The sequence below is a fragment of the Oncorhynchus nerka genome, linkage group LG16 (genome assembly GCF_034236695.1).
Source record: "Oncorhynchus nerka isolate Pitt River linkage group LG16, Oner_Uvic_2.0, whole genome shotgun sequence".
NCBI classification, from domain to species: Eukaryota; Metazoa; Chordata; class Actinopteri; order Salmoniformes; family Salmonidae; genus Oncorhynchus; species Oncorhynchus nerka.
In genome coordinates, this window is record NC_088411.1 from 2458583 (window position 1) to 2477653 (window position 19071).

Here is a 19071-nt window from a genome sequence, read left to right on the forward strand (position 1 = left end):
GAATGTTCAATCAAGAATCCTAGAGTGTCAGCTAAAGACTTACAGAAATCTCTGGAACATGCTAACATCTCTGTTGACGATTCTATGATATGTAAAACACTTAACAAGAATGGTGTTCATGGGAGGACACCACGGAAGAAGCCAATTTGATCTGATGTAAAAAACAACAACATTGCTGCACATCTGAAGTTCGTAAAAGAGCACCTGGATGTTCCACAGCACTTCTGGCAAAATTCTGTGGACAGATTAAACCAAATTTGAGTTGTTTGGAAGGAACACACAACACTAGATGTGGAGAAAAAAAGGCACAGCACACCAACATCAAAACCTCATCCCAACAGTAAAGTATGGTGGAGGGAGCATCATGGTTTGGGGCTGCTTTGCTGCCTCAGGGCCTGGACAGCTTGCTATCATCGACGGAAAAATGAATTCCCAAGTTTACCAAGACATTTTGCAGGAGAATGTAAGGCTGTCTGTCCGCCAAATGAAGCTCAACAGAAGTAAGGTGATGCAACAGGACACAGACCCATAACACAGAAGTAATTCAACAACAGAATGGCTTCAACAGAAGAAAATACGCCTTCTGGAGTTGCCCAGTGCTGACCTCAACCCGATGTAAAATGTTGTGTCATGATCTCGAGAGCGGTTCACACCAGACATCCCAAGAATATCGCTGAACTGAAACCGTTTTGTAAAGATGAATGGTCCAAAATTCCTCCTGATCTTTGTGCAGGTCTGATCCGCAACTACAGAAAACATTTAGTTGAGTTTACTGTTGCCAAAGGAGGGTCAACCAGTTACTAATTCCAAGGGTTCACATACTTTTTCCACCCTACACAGTGAATGTTTACACGGTGTGTTTAATAAAGACATGAAAACGTATAATTGTTTGTGTGTTATTAGTTTAAGCAGACGGTGTTTGTCTATTGTTGTGACTTATGTTATGACCAATTTATGCAGAAATCCAGGTAATTGCAAAGGGTTCACATACTTTTTCTTTGATTCAGAGAGGGAAAAAATATCCAAACAGTTCAATAGTTTATTCAGCATTTATTTCAACACCTTAGTTATAACTCTTATCATATTTTATCAGTATATTTCTGTATTTCATTTTAAACAAAACTTCATAAATACATCTTATTTCTGCATACATTTGCTCATACTGTATATATTCATCATAATCATATGTTTATATTACTATATTTATATTATATTATTTCCTAAAATACTCTTTAAATCATAGAACATAATGCTTTCTACACTACCGCTCAATCATTTCCATCAGAAGGTTCTTGAATGGCAACAACCTTAAAGAATGCGTGTTGTTGTGCATTAGTCTCACAGGAATAATAGAGTAGGTAGTGGTCGGACTAGTAGAGCAGTATAGAAAGCATGTACCGGAAATAATAAATAAAGAGAACGAAAGAAAACAAGTAGCTTCAAAACGTTTCTCACACTATCTGGAAGACAGAGATTCTGTAGTGTTTAAAATGTTTACATATACCTAATCATTGATATAATAATTATTGTTAAATTATACTATAATTTATGTTATTATTGTCATTATCATAATCAATATATTATATAGGCCAGGGATGGGCAATCTGCGGGCCGCCACCTTTTACAGGGCCACGGATCAATACAAAAAATATATATAAATAATGATATATATATATATATATATATATATATATATACATACATACACACACCAGTCAAACGTTTAGACACACCTACTCATTCAGTTTTTCTACATTGTAGAATAATAGTGAAGACATCAAAACTATGAAATAACACATACGGAATCATGTAGCATCCAGAAAAGTGTTAATCAAATCAAATTATATTTGAGATTCTTCAAAGTAGCCATCCTTTGCCTTGATGACAGCTTTGCACACTCTCAGAATTCTCTCAACCAGCCTCAGGAGGTAGTCACCTGGAATGCATTTCAATTAACAAGGTGTGCCTTGTTAAAAGTTCATTTGTGGAATTTCTTTCCTTCTTAATGTGTTTGAGCCAATCAGTTGTGTTGTGACAAGGTAGGGATGGTATACAGAAGACAGGCCTATATGGTAAAAGATCAAGTCCATATGATGGCAAGAACAGCTCAAATAAGCAAAGAGAAACGATAGTACATCATTACTTTAAGACATGAAGGTCAGTCAATCCGGAACAATCCAAGAACTTTGAACATTTCTTCAAGTGCAGTCGCAAAAACCACCAAGCCCTATGATGCAACTGGCTCTCATGTGGACCGCCACAGGAAAGGAAGACCCAGAGTTACCTCTGCTGCAGAAGGTAAATTCATTAGAGTTACCAGCCTCAGAAATTGCAGCCCAAATAAATGCTTCACGTAGTTCGAGTAACCGACACATCTCAACATCAACTGTTCAGCGGAGACTGTGTGAATCAGGCCTTAATGGTTGAATTGCTGCAAAGAAACCACTACTAAAGGAAACCAATAAGAGGAAGAGACTTGCCTGGGCCAAGAAACAAGCAATGGACATTAGACCTTTGGAAATCTGTGCTTAGTCCATATTTGAGATTTTTGTTTCCAACCGGCATGTCTTTGTGAGACGCAGAGTAGGTGAACGGATGATCTCCACATGTCGGGTTCCCACCGTGAAGCATGGAGGAGGAGGTGTGATGGTGTGGGGGTGCTTTGCTGGTGACACTGTCAATGATTTATTTAGAATTCAAGGCACACTTAACCAGCATAGCTACCACAGCATTCTGCAGCGATACACCATTCCATCTGGTTTGCGCTTAGTGGGACTATAATTTGTTTTTCAACAGGACAATTAACTATTTGACTAAGAAGGAGAGTGATGGAGTGCTGCATCAGATAACCTGGCCTCCACAATCACTAAACCTCAACCCAATTGAGATGGTTTGGGATGAGTTGGTCAGCACAGTGAAGGAAAAGCAGGCAACAAGTGCTCAGCATATGTGGGAACTCCTTAAAGACTGTTGGAAAAGCATTCCAGGTGAAGCTGGTTGAGAGAATTCCAAGAGTGTGCAGAGCTGTCATCAAGGCAAAGGGTGGCTACTTTGAAGAATCTAAAATCTAAATCTATTTTGATTTGTTTAACACTTTTTTGGTGACTATATTATTCCATATGTGTTATTGGTTTACGTTTTGATGTCTTCACTATTATTCTACAATGTAGAAAATAGTTTTTCAAAAAAGAAGAAAAACTCATGAATGAGTAAGTGTGTCCAAACTTTTGACTGGCACTGTATATATCTAAAATTAAAATTAAAATAATTGGGGGGGGACTGAGTTAGGGTTTTGCTTTTGGTAGGTCAGTCACTGACAGTCACTCAATTAGCCCTTTGTCAGCTAAATTGTTTTAGATTGGTAAGTTAGTCCAGCCAGATATCTAAACTTGTGGTAATAATGTTTGATTTACTGATTATCTATTGATTTTCTTAGTTACTCTCACACAGATATTATATTAAAAACTGCAAACATTTCTTTCCACCCTATGGCAAAATGAGTAGAATTGCATGAAATGTGTTATACAATTGCTACATTTTCTCTCCACACCATCATGGCCGAATGTGTAGAATTGCAGCAAACTTGTCACTTAGGTCCCAAAAAGGCTAGGGCTAGCTCTGACTGCATGTGTAGGTATGGATGTGGGTACGCAGACCCGTAAGCCACTGCAGCCCCTCGTGATGAGTTCAGATTTTGTGGCCCCCACCCCCATCAAAGTTGCCCATCACTGATATAGACCTATAAATTATGTGTAAAAAGTTTGTGTGTATTCCTCACCTTACAATGCATTTCACCGAAGGCAATAGCAAATAGGTATCTAAAAGAGCCTGTGTGTGTGTGTGTGTGTGTGTGTGTGTGTGTGTGTGTGTGTGTGTGTGTGTGTGTGTGTGTGTGTGTGTGTGTGTGTGTGTGTGTGTGTGTGTGTTTGTGTGTGTGTGTCTTTTTCTGAAATATGTGGATCTGAGAAAGTTTCCAGATTTCGAAGAGAAGTTTATGAAATAGGGCAAAGTTAGGATTGTCAACCGGTGCAAAATATACATCTCTACGTTGTCAAATGTTTGGAAAACAGGCCTGTTGAGTTGCGGAGAAGGCATAAGAGAGAGGGGCAGAGGGTGGGTAAAGGATCATGGGTAACAAGGCAGGCTGACGAACAGATCTTCGTACGCGTACAAACACTCAGAGGAAAAAGGCCAAGGTAGCCAGACACCATAAAGACTGACAGACGCACGGTATAAGCCCTTTTTGATTGTTGCACCTGTGTGTGTGTGTGTGAGTACGGGACAAAAGACACTCACATCCCCTGGACATGTGCTCTGCTCGTAAACATCAACATCATGAATGAATGACCGGTAAGCTGTGTAATGTAAAATGACTTGAGTTCATAGCGAACTCTCAAACATGGCTGTGGACACCTTATAGCCGTGTCTCAGGGAAAAACAAACCCAGATTTGACTCCCCTTTGCCCCTCTCTGACATAACTCCAGCCAGCCTTTGTAAAGATAATAACCATGATAATAATTATGTCATTTTAGGACTATATGTTTTGTATATTTTAGAATATTTGTCATTAGACACACATTTGAATGATTAAATATGAATAACACCCTGACCTATTTGAAATGAATGATTGCAATCAGCACTTGGTACAAAACCAATGAATGTATCTTTCCATATTATGACCATATTCTGAAGTTTATACATTCCAACCATAGCTTCCAATCCCATGATGCAATACGCGTAAAGTCAATGTGTGCGCATGAACCTCAGGACAAGTTTGAATATGGCCCTCACTGTTTATTAGAGGAACTTCACCACCACCTTTAGTATATCCATGGGCTTACCCTCTCTGTATGGGTAGCAGCACTCCAATCTCAAGATTCTTGTTAGCATTTCTCCTTTTACTGTAACTCAGGCAGCAAATGGAGTGTGAGAATCACCAGTCAAATGTGTGTGTGTCCATGTGTGAATTAAAAGCCTATTCATCAGTAGTTGTACAGTGTGTGTAAATAGTATAGTTTTAGACATGAGTGTGTGTCGTAAGTGTTTCTACCCTCTTTTGACCAACACGTGTAATCAATGTTCATCTCAAGAAAGATTCCAAACAATTGTATTCCACTCATACCAAATCTCTCTTGGCATGTTTAAGCCTTGTCCATCACGATCGCTTCCTGTCCAATGGTCTTCTTTAGCTTTCATCTCAGTCAGTTTGTTTCTCTGTCTTTCTCTGAGCTCTGAGTCACCTCATCTTTCGCTCTCTCAGTCTGTGGCACAGGGGAGGGGCTAGGCTCATGCATGGGAGAGAAGAGCCTGAGGAAAGAGGGAGGAGGGTAAATCAAGAAATAAGAATGAATGGAAAATGAATAAGGAGTGAAAGTAGTAAATTAAATATGGGAGAGAAAGAGAAAGAGAGAGTAGGAGAGAGTAGGAGAGAGAGAGAGAGAGAGAGAGAGAGAGAGAGAGAGAGAGAGAGACGGAATAACGTATCAAATTAACAAAGGCTTTATGCTAAAAGGGAAGGGGATGGAATCATCTGGCTCGCAGGGAAGGAAAGAGGCACTTGTCTTTCCTTCTCCATCCTTTCCTTCTTTTTCTCTCTCTGTATTTCCACTCGCCACTTGGCTGAAATGTAGCCTCTGTCTGTGCGTTGACTCTGTCCATGCCGCTCCTTCCTCACCTGTCAGTCAGTGTCTTCAGCGCTCTTTCGATGTTCATGCGGTGGCCGACGCGCGTCACCCCCAGGTCCAGGAAGTCGTCCTTGGTGAGGGAGGGCAGGTGGGAGCCGTCAATCTCGTTGTCCAAAAAGCGCTCCCGGTGCTCCCCCAGGTTCAGGTAGGCCAGCCAGTCGGCCACGTCCCACCTAGTCCAGTAGGACAGGGGCTTGATGGTAAAGGGTTTGGCTGGGGGAAGAGGGGTGTGGTGGGGATAGCTGAGGCAGGACGGAGAGGGGGGCATGTGCATGGAGGGCGAGGAGGCGCCGGAGAGGAACTGGGTGGGTGAAAGGGAGCGGGAGACCAGGAGGGCACTGGGAGGTTGTGGGGATGTGGGGAAGAGAGGCGGTGTGGAGGGGTTGTAAGAGTCTCCTAGGGTGTGGCTTGGGGATGAAGGGGTGAGGGGTGAGGGGAAATCAAAGGGGGTGTTGTAGACATGGGTGCTGGGGAGGATGGGGAGGGAGGAGGGTCTGGGAGGGGCGGGGCTGGGGCGGTCTGTGGAGTATATGAGGGGGGCTGGGGGCGCGTCGGCGTGACACAGACGACCTCAGCTCTGGACCAGGGGTACACTGGAAGTCAAAAATCTTGGCTCCACGATACTTAGTGCGGTGTTTGGGTGACGTGGGATAGGGTGAGTAGGTGGGGGAGAGAGGAGGGTGAGAGAAGTGAGAGGGGGAGGTGGGTATCTGGGGAGAGGGGGAGCGGGTCCAGTTGGGCTGCAGCGTGGGCTGGTGGGAGGGCGAGCCGGAGGGGGTGGCGGTGAGATTGGGGGTGAGGATTGGCGGGCGATGCTGCGGGGAGGAGGTGGGTAAGGGGGAAGTGGAGCGGGCTGTGGGGGGGCTCTGAAACGAGGCGGAGAAATCCCCAGAATATCTAAAAGATAAGGAAAGTAAAAGGGGTTACTGTGCTCAGTACACAATGCCGTGGAGCCACTTAGTAAAACAGTTAGAATTGACTAAACCTCAGCAGCCTCACCTGTGCATTGTGGGTGACCTCAGACTAATGGGACTCTGACCTCGCATCTCAGACTGACCCCAGTCGTCTGTGCTCTTATTGCTCATCTGCTGAAGCTTGGAGCTCAGCTCGTTGATGATGCTGGCCTTCATCCCCGAGAGTGGCGAGTGCAGCCTGCGCCCCTCAATAGACATCCCGTCCCTCTGGGCCTCACCTCGCTCCAGGCCCTGTCCCGGGTCGACCCCCTCGGTTGATCCCCTTGGCTCCAAGGTGTTGGGCCGCTCCAGACAGGCAGCCAGGGTGGAACCGAAGCCGTCCTCCATCTTGGGTCGACTCTGTCTACGTTGTTTCCTCTCGTCCGCTGCTCCTCCCTCTCCTCTCCTGGCCTCCTCCTCTGGGTTAGCCTGTCTCTGGGGGTGTGGTGGGGTGTTCTGGTAGGGCGGGTTGGTGCTCACCTGTCGACGCAATGCTTCCCTTGTGTCCTTGATACCGCCCTCTTTGTACTGCATCGTCTTTGGATACACGGTTGGTTTGGTCGTGTGTTTGGTGGGGTGTGCTTCAAACTCTTGCCCACCTGAGTAGGTCATATAAGGATCTGGGTGCTCGCCACCCCATCCGTCCCCTTCTACTCCTCCTCCTCCTCCTCTCTCACCTGTCAGTTCACTCACTCCCAGTATGTCCAGGTGCTGGTCGCCGCTGTTGTGGCTGTCCAGTTCCTCGATCCCAGAGTCCACCACCGTCTCTGTCTGCCAGTCTCCAGTCTTCATCATGGAGGGGTGGTGGTCTCCTGCCTTGCCTGCAGTGTTGATGGCGGTTCTGGGGGCTTTCAGAGACGCGTTGTAGTCTGACGACACCACAGAGGCTGTGGTAGCAGTGGCGGTGGCGGTCATGGTCGTTGTTGTGGCGTAGGTCATAGTTGTAGTGAGGGTGGCCGGGCCGCGGTACTGTGCTGAGGTCATTTGGGGAGCAGGGGCACCCATATTAACGGGGTTAACTGGTACGGTGGGGTCACTGAAGAAGGGGTGTGTATGCGACATGGGCTGGGGTCTGTGGAGTGAGGGTGCAGGTGCGGGTAAAATGGAGGTGGCTGTAGTGGTGGAGGAAGGGGGGAATATCTGGGGTGAGGGAAGGGAGGGAGATAGACCTGACTGGGTGAGGTTGGCCACCTCGCTGTCGTAGGATGTGAGGCTGGAGGCGGCAGAGTCCCCTGCCTGGGGGAGGGGAGGGGGGGCGTTGGAGGGAAGCCTCCTGGTGGAGGTACTTTAGGAGAGGGGAGGGGGCGGTGTGGGTGGCATGGCGGGAGAGACGTGTTGAGCTGAGTGTTGATGCTGTTGAGGGTACCCCCTCTGCATTTCTCGCTGGCCTTGGCCGTTGGCGAACTGCAAGGGAGGGGGCAGGGGGTCAACAAAGACAAACTCATCGTCCAAATCTATCGAGGGTGCAGGCGGGGGAAGAACCATGAGCCCCAGTCCCCCTCCAACTCCTCCCTCTCCCCCACCTTCATGTGGGTGTGCTGGGGCTGCGGTGAGGGTGTACTGGGGGATGTAGCTAGCGTTTGCACTGCTCTCCATCTGCAGGAACGAGGGTCTGCGGGGTGCAGGCTGAGGCGGCGGGCCGGGTGGCTGCATGGGTAGGCCAGGTGGCTCCCTGTCTCTTGGACTCTGTTGGTAATATTGGGTCTGGTACTGATTGGTTCTGTCCTCTGAAAACCGAACTCTGAGGCCCTCTCTGGCTCCAGCCGCCTGGTCCCTCTCCACTCTCTCTCCTCCCCCTCCCAAACGTAATATCCTGGGTGACTGTGGGCGGTTCAGTGAGGCGTGTGAGGTGGTGGTAGTGGATGTGGAAAACAGGGATGGCGTGGGAGACGGGAGAGATGTAGGGAACACCCCCACGCTGGACATCTGCCGGCCAAAGTGCCGCTCCTCCCGTCGGGTCCTCCGGTCGTCCTTGAGGGCCCTCTCTCGTGCAGCCAGCGCCAGGCCCAGGGGGGACGAGGGGTCCAGGACTTTCCCAGTCAGAGGGTGGATGAAGGTGGTGGCTGGAGTGCCTGGGCCGTAGTTGGAGGGAGCGGACTTGGGCTGGCCATCCTGGCCCATCACAGGGGAGTGGTACTCAGGTAGCCCAAAGGCAGGGGGCATACTGCTGGCGTAGTGGATGTAATTGTCCCTAGAGAACATGCCCTCGTCAATCGACTTGGAAGGCCGGAGGCGGGGGGTGGGGACATCGATCCCTATCCCCTGTAGGGGCTGGGTCCATACCCCTCCACCTCCCCCCGCCTCCCCTTGGACATCCTCTTCAGAGGAGAGGAAGAAGGAAGCACTCTTCCTCCTCATGTCACGGAAACGTTCCCGGTCCCGGCGCGCTGCCCCGACGAAGGCCCCCCCGAACTGGGTGGTGAAGTCCAGGTTCTCCAGGTTAGGGGGCAGCTGGGGGGCGACAGTCGAAGGGGTCATGGGGGAGGAGACATGGGGCTGGGGTGATGAGGGGACCACGGTGGAAGGCGGGCCGCGGGTGGTGGAGGTGTCGGGAGAGGCAGGGGGGGAGGTAGGGTCATCTATGTCGGGAGGCGGTTGCTCGGCATCCATGCTGCTGCCCTGGCTGCTGCGGCCACTGCCACTGCTGGTGGATGGAGCTTTGACGATGATGGTGGGGATGGGGATGGAGCTCTTCTCTTTGGCCCCGGAGCTTTTACCCCCCTGGCCTTGCCCCCCTCTGTGGTGCCTGCCGAGCCCACCTTCCACTGTGGGCTGCTTCACTAGAGGGCCCCTCCCGCCCTTCCTGACTCCCCCGCCCCTGCTTGCCCCGCCGATCCTCTCCCGGGCCGCCACTTGATGTTGCTGGGACTGCTGTTGCTGCTGGGGTTGCTGTTGAGTTGTGGGAGCTGCACTTGTAGGTGGAGTAGCACTACTGTAGCCCCTCCTCAATGCCCCCATTTTTCCTCCTCCTCTCCTCGTCCCCTCCGTGGGATCCCCTGTGTGTTGTCCTCCTCCTCTCTGGAGGGTGGTGGTCATGCCGTGCTGTTGACTGTCCCAACCTGCCTGGGCATCATGCGCTGCTTGTTGTTGGGTGGAGAGGGCCTGGTAGTGGGCCTGGGCCTGGGAGGACAGTGGCTGGGGGCAGACTGCTCCTCCCTCCGAGCAGTGTGGGGTCCAGCAGACAAGGGGGGTTCTGGGGCGGATGTGCTGGGGGGAGGGGGGATGTCCTCCGACAGGCTACGGGCCAGTTTCATAGCCGGGGTGTGAAGGGACTGCCTCTCCTCCTCCGTCACACCTGAAACGGGCACACTGTTACACAGACTATCTGGTTGGAAAACAAAGTTAATTTACAACAGTCAGAATGTGGCTTTTTGACAGTAACCTTCATAGTAATTGTATCGGTAGGACTTACCAATAGATTTCTGTCGCAACATTACTCCATGCGGATGGCCGGGGGGATACTGACCCTGGTTGAAGCCAGGCGGCATTACACCAACCAACTGGTCATGACTTGGCTTAATGTATTGCAAGACACACAAAGAAGAAAGACACACAGGGAGAGATGCGGAGAACGGGAAAAAGTGAAGGCGCATTACACTTGCATTGAGAGTAAAAGTGATATAGCGCAATATGGAGAAAGCAATAAGTTAATATCCTAGGCTGTGAGGTCTATTTCACATCCAGCATTGCAGACACAGTCCCTAAATTGAGGGTATGATCCCTAGGGTCAGTAGGTTCTGCATGTACAGTCATGGTACGTGGCCCGCTACCGAGGACTGTGGGCTCGCCTTCTCTGTGGCCGAAGTGGGTAAGATATTTAAACGTGTTAACCCTCGCCGGGCTGCCGGCCCAGACGGCATCCCTAGCCGTGTCCTCAGGGCATGCACAGACCAGCTGGCTGGTGTGTTTATGGACAGTTTCAATCTCTCCGTATCCCAGTCTGCTGTCTCTACGTGCTTCAAGATAGCCGCCACTGTTCCTGTACCCAAGAAGACAAAGGTAACTGATCTAAATTACTATCGCCCCGTAGCACTCACTTCTGTCATCATGAAGTGCTTCGAGAGGCTAGTCAAGGATCATATCACCTCCACCTTACCTGACACCCTAGACACACTTCAATTTGCTTACCGCCCCAATGGTCCACAGACGATGCAATCACCATAACACTGCACACTTCCCTATCCCATCTGGACAAGAGGAATACCTATGTAAGAATGCTGTTCATTGACTATAGCTCAGAATTCAACATCATAGTACCCTCCAAGCTCATCATTAAGCTTGAGGCCCTGGGTCTCAACCCCGCCCTGTGCGACTGGGTCCTGGACATCCTGACTGGCCTCCCCAGGTGGTGAAGGTAGGTAACAACATCGCCACTTCGCAGATCCTCAACACTGGGGCCCCACAAGGGTGCGTGCTCCGCCCCCGCCTGTACTCCCTATTCACCCATGACTGCGTGGCCATGATGCAGTACCTCATTGGGGGCGATGCTCTTGGTTCGTTCTCTCTTCCCCCCGTGACCCCGCTGCCCCTGTCCGTCTGACGCAATCGTGTGCTGAGCTGCTGCCAGGATCTCATCCAGTTTATCTGACAGACAGAGAGAGTTTGTGCGTATGTATGTGTGAGAGAGAGGGAGAAATGGGGGGAGAGAGATAGAGTGTGTGTGTGTGTGTGTGTGTGTGTGTGTGTGTGTGTGTGTGTGTGTGTGTGTGTGTGTGTGTGTGTGTGTGTGTGTGTGTGTGTGTGTGTGTGTGTGTGTGTGTGTGTGTGTGAGAGAGAGAGAGAGAGAGAGAGAGAGAGAGAGAGATCAAAAGCATAAGAATATTAAGAGCAAAGACGGCCTCTTGAAACAAAAAAGGGGACAGGGGTCAGATCTTACTTAGTGCCATTTGATAGACTGTCCTCTTCTTATCAGGCACCTGGGAGGACTCGTACTCTGGAAAGCAGAGGCAGTGTATTCATAGGACCCTCGCAGACTGATTTTGAATGGGGGCTTAAGGGCTGAGGAAAGTAATGATAAGCGAGACATTCACCTGCTTTCTTTTTCCATGGAGAGGCAGCTGCAGCATATTAGAGAAAAAAAGATAATCATATTATGCTATGACAGTATACCGAGACTGCTGTAATATCACAAAACAACATGAATGAACCCAGTACATACTTTAACACTGATGATGACAATGATGATACACAACTCAACCTTTTCCCACCTTTCTCCACTGTTAGTCATCCATTTGATTTAGCCGAAAAAGAAGAAATGGAGCAGAGGTTATATTATGCCGTTGCAAACTGTAGCGTTTCCAGAATATGAACGACACTCCATCTTTCCCATACAGAGCACATTTCCATACATTCACTTGAAAGAGGACATGTATCTCCATAGTATAGTCCTCCTCATCAAGCCATTGGTAAATAGAAAAATGATCCTTACCTATACCAGTTAAATCCCCAAGGCTCTCTGCATCAACTCACTTAATATTTCATGGACTTTTTCAATCATTTTTTTTCTATGGGTCAGAATGTGAACAATCCTTTTCTTTTCCTTTTCTCCATGGTTTTCATGCTTCTCAACCCTCCTTCTTCAATTGTCTTACCCATGTCTTCCAGCTCTAATGTCATTGATTTGGAGCGCAGGGCAATGGCAGGAGGAGTCAGCCTCTTAGCCTGCTGGGGGACTGCTAAAGGAGAAGGACCAAACACGCACTTACTTTCTGACTAGTGTGTTATAAACATACACTCATTGCAAACAATCATTACTGTTCACTACTATGCTATAAACATGAATTGCATAAATTACACAGAACAAACTAAAAAGTATACCTTTCTTCCTGGGGTTGGTGTCCTCCATCTCCGGGTTGCGGGCCACCATGACAACCTTGACCATCAGAGTGTTGCCACCTTGTCTGATCATGTTGACCACCTGCCTGTGGCCCACCTTCACGACATTGTGACCATTGACCTACACACGCACGCACGCACGCACGCACGCACGCACGCACGCACGCACGCACACACACACACACACACACACACACACACACACACACACACACACACACACACACACACACACACACACAGAGAGAGAGAGATAACACTGGCTGGCAACAAGACTAAACTGTCTTACTGCACTGTTTGAGTTCAAACTCAAAGCAAATAAAAAAATCTACAATTTGATAGTCAGTACAAAAGTTGATCCCATGTTGATTTCCAGTCCTGCATAAACTCTCAGAATGACAAGCCTTTCCAGGGATCCATACCTCAATAAGGAAGTCCCCCATCCTTAGGCCAGCCCTCCAGGCCACACCGCCCTCATCCACAGACTCCAGGTACTGCAGCGCGGGGAATGCTGGGGTCGGCGTGAACTCCTCTATAGGAGTCTGGGCTGCAGAGAGACAAGTCAAGAACAAGAGGATAAGGGAGAGACGTAATACAATGGTGTTAAAGTGGAGGCAGGGAGATAGGATGGAAGAAATGGGTAAGAGGAAATGAGAGAGGTGAAAGTTAAATATATAGAAGGATAGAGGACTGTGGAAGCTGGAGATAGGAGACATCCAGGGGTATTTCGGAGGAGAGGCACTCACCTTTGGCTCCCCGAAGCACAAAGCCAAAGCCCTCATTGTCTTTCTTCTGCAGGAGCACTGTCTTCTCCTTAATGATGTAGTCACTTAGATAGAATAAGGAGGAAGGGGAGGAGGGAGAGGGTGGGGGCAATGAGCAAGAGAGAGCAAGCTATATGACTTCTTGAGTAACAGAAAGCCTCATTGTCATGCAAATAAAGCATTTCTGAATCTGGGAGACAGCTATACTGCATCACATTATGAAATCACACTGCACCAAAAGATGGGGGGGCTTGAGGCATGTCATACAAAGAGCACCACCATACAAAGACACTCGTCAAACCAGGGTAGAGTCGGTGTCATGATGGGCGAGGAGGAGTGTACTGGAGAGACCTCTCCATAATCCAGCATTAACGCTGACTGGCACCAGGAAGCACGTGGGAATGTACATAAAAAAATGCTGCACAGACACTTCACTGTTAATGGGAACTTATAAACACACCTGTAATACTGCATTCACTTTCTTCAAGCTTTCACTGCACTAGCTAACTTGGTTAGCTCTCATTCCACTCCTCCACTTGATGATGCCCAGATAGGGATCTATGTTTGAGTAGCAGTTAGTCGTCGCTCTTCATAATGACATTTTGCTGTCTTTCATCGATGGTTGACAGTTGTTATGATATGATAGGATTAGTTTTACGGCACAGGGTTACGAGTTGGTCATTGCCCCATTGCCATGTCTGGGACTTCTGTTGCTTGCCAGATTTATGGCTTCCTTACAGCGGCTTTGCCTCATGTAGAGCTCAGCGAATACAGGAGCCTCACTCCACAGTAGCCATATACTGTCCTACAACAACAGTGTCTCCAATTCACGCTGTAAAGCCTGCCGGGTCTCAATTCACACTGTTTTACGAGCTCAGTCCATACTGTAACCTCAGACTTAACAGCCATATACAACAACATCTCCGCTCATTTAAAGGTCTCAATTTTACACTGCTGGCCGGTCTCAATTCATGCTGTTTTGCAACTCCATTAGGACGTCTGGCTCTTCGGTCACTGTATGACTTGTGGTTGAATCCGTTGGGTTGAAATCCCCGTATTTTATTCCGGAGCTTCGTTTTTCTGCATTAGATGCCCGGATAAACTCAAACTGACGCCTCCAATCGACTGTGCAAATCCACCAAGGTACAACACGGCTGAGGATGAGAGCCTTTGCTTTTCTGGGAGTTGCTGAACTCGGTGTGAGCAGGCAGTCCATGGGATCCATTACAAAGCTGAAGAAACCACTGTTAACTTCTCATACTGAGGTCTACAGTTTGGACTGTCCCTTTCATCCTTCCCTTATGTGTCGCCACACTGTCAAAGTTACGGTTTCGCCAACGCAAAAATCCGCCTTCCATCCATCTGCTGTTCACACTTCATTCCTTTTCTCTCATCCCGTCTCCTTCGTGCATTCCCTCTCAAAGGATACAAATCTACATGCAGCAGTGTGCTCAAATGGCTGGTTTGTATCATGTTATCCCCAAGGCAACAGAGGTGTAGGAATGACACCGTGGTTCTTTGAAATAGTCTGTAACCATTTAACCCCCGTCGTTCCTGTTACATTTATATGTGCATATTGACTGCTTCTACGTTACATGAATTCACCACTGGCCAGTGTGACACTCACAGTGGTCACAGTATACACTCACATATTACAGTAGCCTACAGTATTACAGTAACCTACAGTATTACATTAGCCTACAGTATTACAGGAGCCTACAGTATTACAGGAGCCTACAGTATTACAGGAGCCTACAGTATTACAGTAACCTACAGTATTACATTAGCCTACAGTATTACAGTAGCCTACAGTATTACAGTAACCTACAGTATTACAGGAGCCTACAGTATTACAGGAGCCTACAGTATTACAGTAGCCTACAGTGTTACGGGAACCTACAGTATTACAGGAGCCAACAGTATTACAGGAGCCTACAGTATTACAGGAGCCAAAAGTATTACAGTAGCCTACAGTATTACAGTAACCTACAGTATTACAGTAGCCTACAGTATTACAGGAGCCTACAGTATTACAGTAGCCACAGTATTACAGTAGCCTACAGTATTACAGGAGCCTACAGTATTACAGTAGCCTACAGTATTACAGGAGCCAACAGTATTACAGTAGCCTACAGTATTACAGGAGCCTATAGTATTACAGGAGCCTACAGTATTACAGTAGCCACAGTATTACAGGAGCCTACAGTATTACAGGAGCCAACAGTATTACAGTAGCCTACAGTATTACAGGAGCCAACAGTATTACAGGAGCCTACATTATTACAGTAGCCTACAGTATTACAGGAGCCTACAGTATTACAGTAGCCTACAGTATTACAGGAGCCTACAGTATTACAGTAGCCAACAGTATTACAGTAGCCTACAGTATTACAGGAGCCTACAGTATTACAGTAGCCTATAGTATTACAGTAACCTACAGTATTACAGTAGCCTACAGTATTACAGGAGCCAACAGTATTACAGTAGCCTACAGTATTACAGGAGCCTATAGTATTACAGGAGCCTACATTATTACAGTAGCCTACAGTATTACAGTAGCCTACAGTATTACAGTAACCTACAGTATTACAGTAGCCTACAGTATTATAGTAGCCTACAGTATTACAGGAGCCAACAGTATTACAGGAGCCTATAGTATTACAGGAGCCTACATTATTACAGTAGCCTACAGTATTACAGGAGCCTATAGTATTAAAGGAGCCTACATTATTACAGTAGCCTACAGTATTACAGGAGCCTACAGTAGTACAGTAGCCTACAGTATTACAGGAGCCTACAGTATTACAGTAGCCTACAGTATTACAGGAGCCTACAGTATTACAGGAGCCTATAGTATTACAGGAGCCTACATTATTACAGTAGCCAACAGTATTACAGGAGCCTACAGTATTAAAGTAGCCTACAGTATTACAGTAGCCTACAGTATTACAGGAGCCTACAGTATTACAGTAGCCTACAGTATTACAGTAGCCTACAGTATTACAGTAGCCTACAGTATTACAGGAGCCTACAGTATTACAGGAGCCTACAGTATTACAGTAGCCTACAGTATTACAGTAGCCTACATGTACGCTCCCTTCTGATTCCTGAATCATCCTCTGTAGCTTCCAGGATACAGAAGAAGCAGCGTTGTAGGCATACATACTTACATACTCATCTTCTACATTTACATACATACAATTAAACCATGAGACACAATGACATACACGCAGACACAATTCAGGGACACCGACACAGATGAACTGCTCCCACAACGACACTCAACCACAGTGACACACACTGTGCTTGTGCGCTCACATCTACTTACACACTCACATGAAGGAAATCACAAACAAACCACTTAATGTGTCCACTCTCGCCCTTTCTATAAAACAATTATCATCCTATATGTTAGTGGTACAAACACAGATGGAACACACAGTTTATGAGATATGGCAATATATAGCTGACATTGCAGCGTGCTCTCAGATTACACTCAGAAATACATGAGAGGGGAGAAACAGAGATAAACATGCTGCAGTCAGAGCCTCCATTCAGTAGCCACTTCCGTCACACACAAATACACACACACACACTGGAAAAAGAGGATTTCACACACACACACACACACACACACACACACACACACACACACACACACACACACACACACACACACACACACACACACACACACACACACACACACACACACACACACACACACACAAATACACACAATACACACAATACAAATACACACACACACACAATACATAGCTTATTAATCCGCCTTTCAAATCCACGGCCTCTCTGTTGCATCTACCTCTCCCCTCTCTCCATTGTCCTCTCCTCACATCCATAGCCAGGCAATGAATGAGGAAACAGCGGCTACCTGTAAATGAACCACACGCTCCTGTTTCTGGGGCCCAGTGACGGCCACGAAGAAGAGAGGGAGAGAGAGAGAGACAGATCTCTCTCTCCGCATCCCCCCATTGCCATTTCCCCCCACCTCTCCTCCACCCCCTCCTCTCCCTCCGCCTCTCGCTCTACCAGCGAGAGCACAGCCAGAGAGAGCCGCGAGAGTGGAGGAGAGGAGAAGAGAGAGAAGAGAGAGCGAGCGAGCGCTGGCCTAGCACGTCTACACCCTGCATGCTTAAGACAGTGCGAAAGAGAGAGAGAGGAGTAGAGAGGGAGGGAGAGTGAAAGAAAGAAAAGGAAAGCTACAGAGATGGTTCTCTGCGACAAGGAGAGAGAGTGCAAGAGAGAGGAGGGAGAGAACGCTGGATGTGAAAAAGGGAAGGGGGAGGGAAAGAGAGAGTGGTGGTTTAGCATAAAAGATGTAGAGAAAAGAGATGCTTTTGCAGGTGGGGGAAGGGGCGGGGGGTAACAGGCAGCAGGGATGCGGTGTTTACTTGAACATCCACTGACTGGTTTCTGGCAGATTCACAAACAGCTGATTTCCACTCCAGAGAGATTTCCTAATCTGCAAATACAGACACACACATGCACATAACAGCACTTGCAACATTCAAATTCGAACAAAACCCACTCAAAATTCTCATTGACATTCTCCCAAACACACAAATGCAGTGGGTAGCAGCAGCCGTACATCTGGAGCTGGATCCAGTTCAAAATGCTACTGTATTACAAATCGGCCACATAACCACCACTGTACTACACACATTTCTACATGCACTCTCTCTTCACACAGACGTCATTCACCGTCTGAGTCACTGGCCATTATTCACATAGCCAAATACCGGTGAACCTTTATTAAGCTAATAATAAGAGCTTCTTAGCACACGGCTAATGTCAGCTACACGTTGAAAGCCCAAAACCCTGGGGGCGTGGAGTCCCTCCTCACACCTGCCGATTGACCGAACGCAAGCTCATCACCTCCAAATCCCCAAGACTCATCATCAGGATGTTGTGCCGCACGCTCACACGCGCGTAGACACACACACACACACGTAGACACACACACACACGTAGACACACACACACACACACACACACACACACACACACACACACACACACACACACACACACACACACACACACACACACACACACACACACACACACACACACACACACACACACACACACACACACACACACACACAGCACTGTTAGTCCTTATGATGCACACCACAACTGCAGCTGTCTGGGGCTGGACTGCAGCTTGACGCTAGAGGATTAGACAGATGCAATGGGGGAGAAGGAATCCATCGTCAACATTTATGGCATTCTTTTTTTTAACAGGGAAAATAAGTAGGACTGAAAGGGCGAATTCGGAGGGGTGATTGGTCATGTGAGTTGGGCTCCAGCCACCCTGTTCATAGACTGTTCTCTCTCATACCGCACGGCAAGTGGTACCGGAGCGCCAAGTCTAGATCCAAGAGGCTTCTAAACAGCTTCTACCCACAAGCCATAAGACTCCTGAACATCTAATCAAAAGGCTACCCAGACTATTTGTATTGCCCCCCTTTACACTTCTGCTACTCTCTGTTATTATCTCTGCATAGTCACTTTAATAACTCTACCTACATGTACATATTACCCTACACACACGCACACCTTCCTCCAATTTCCAACCCAGAAACACGCCCATCAGAAACACCAACGAATTAGCCGATTCTAGCTGTCCACCTACACAAGTGACAAAACACAGCTAAAACATTACAGTAGATCATGTCTTAAGCTTACTGTATGTGTTCTACTGAGAATCATAAGGGCTGCAGAGCACGATTAGTACTGGGTATTCAATCTTAGCAGAGTTAGCTAGTGATTTCCCCTAGCCTCTTGTCTTCTGTTCCTTCATTACT

At 47.6% G+C, this 19071-nt stretch overlaps 1 protein-coding gene across 1 annotated transcript in view; it reads right to left on the reverse strand.

Moving 5' to 3' along the window:
- Nucleotides 1-1888: 1888 nt before the first annotated feature.
- The window catches only part of LOC115144276 (SH3 and multiple ankyrin repeat domains protein 1-like), a 41015-nt gene continuing 23832 nt past the window's right edge, over nucleotides 1889-19071 (reverse strand). The window contains 16 exon segments of the mRNA XM_065002356.1: nucleotides 1889-5308; nucleotides 5676-6223; nucleotides 6225-6582; nucleotides 6685-7900; nucleotides 7903-7937; nucleotides 7939-9781; nucleotides 9784-9933; nucleotides 10051-10153; nucleotides 11110-11222; nucleotides 11515-11571; nucleotides 11669-11695; nucleotides 11846-11854; nucleotides 12230-12310; nucleotides 12456-12594; nucleotides 12896-13020; nucleotides 13220-13302. Of these exon segments, the coding sequence (XP_064858428.1) occupies nucleotides 5203-5308; nucleotides 5676-6223; nucleotides 6225-6582; nucleotides 6685-7900; nucleotides 7903-7937; nucleotides 7939-9781; nucleotides 9784-9933; nucleotides 10051-10153; nucleotides 11110-11222; nucleotides 11515-11571; nucleotides 11669-11695; nucleotides 11846-11854; nucleotides 12230-12310; nucleotides 12456-12594; nucleotides 12896-13020; nucleotides 13220-13302 (4993 nt within the window). The 3' untranslated portion in view covers nucleotides 1889-5202.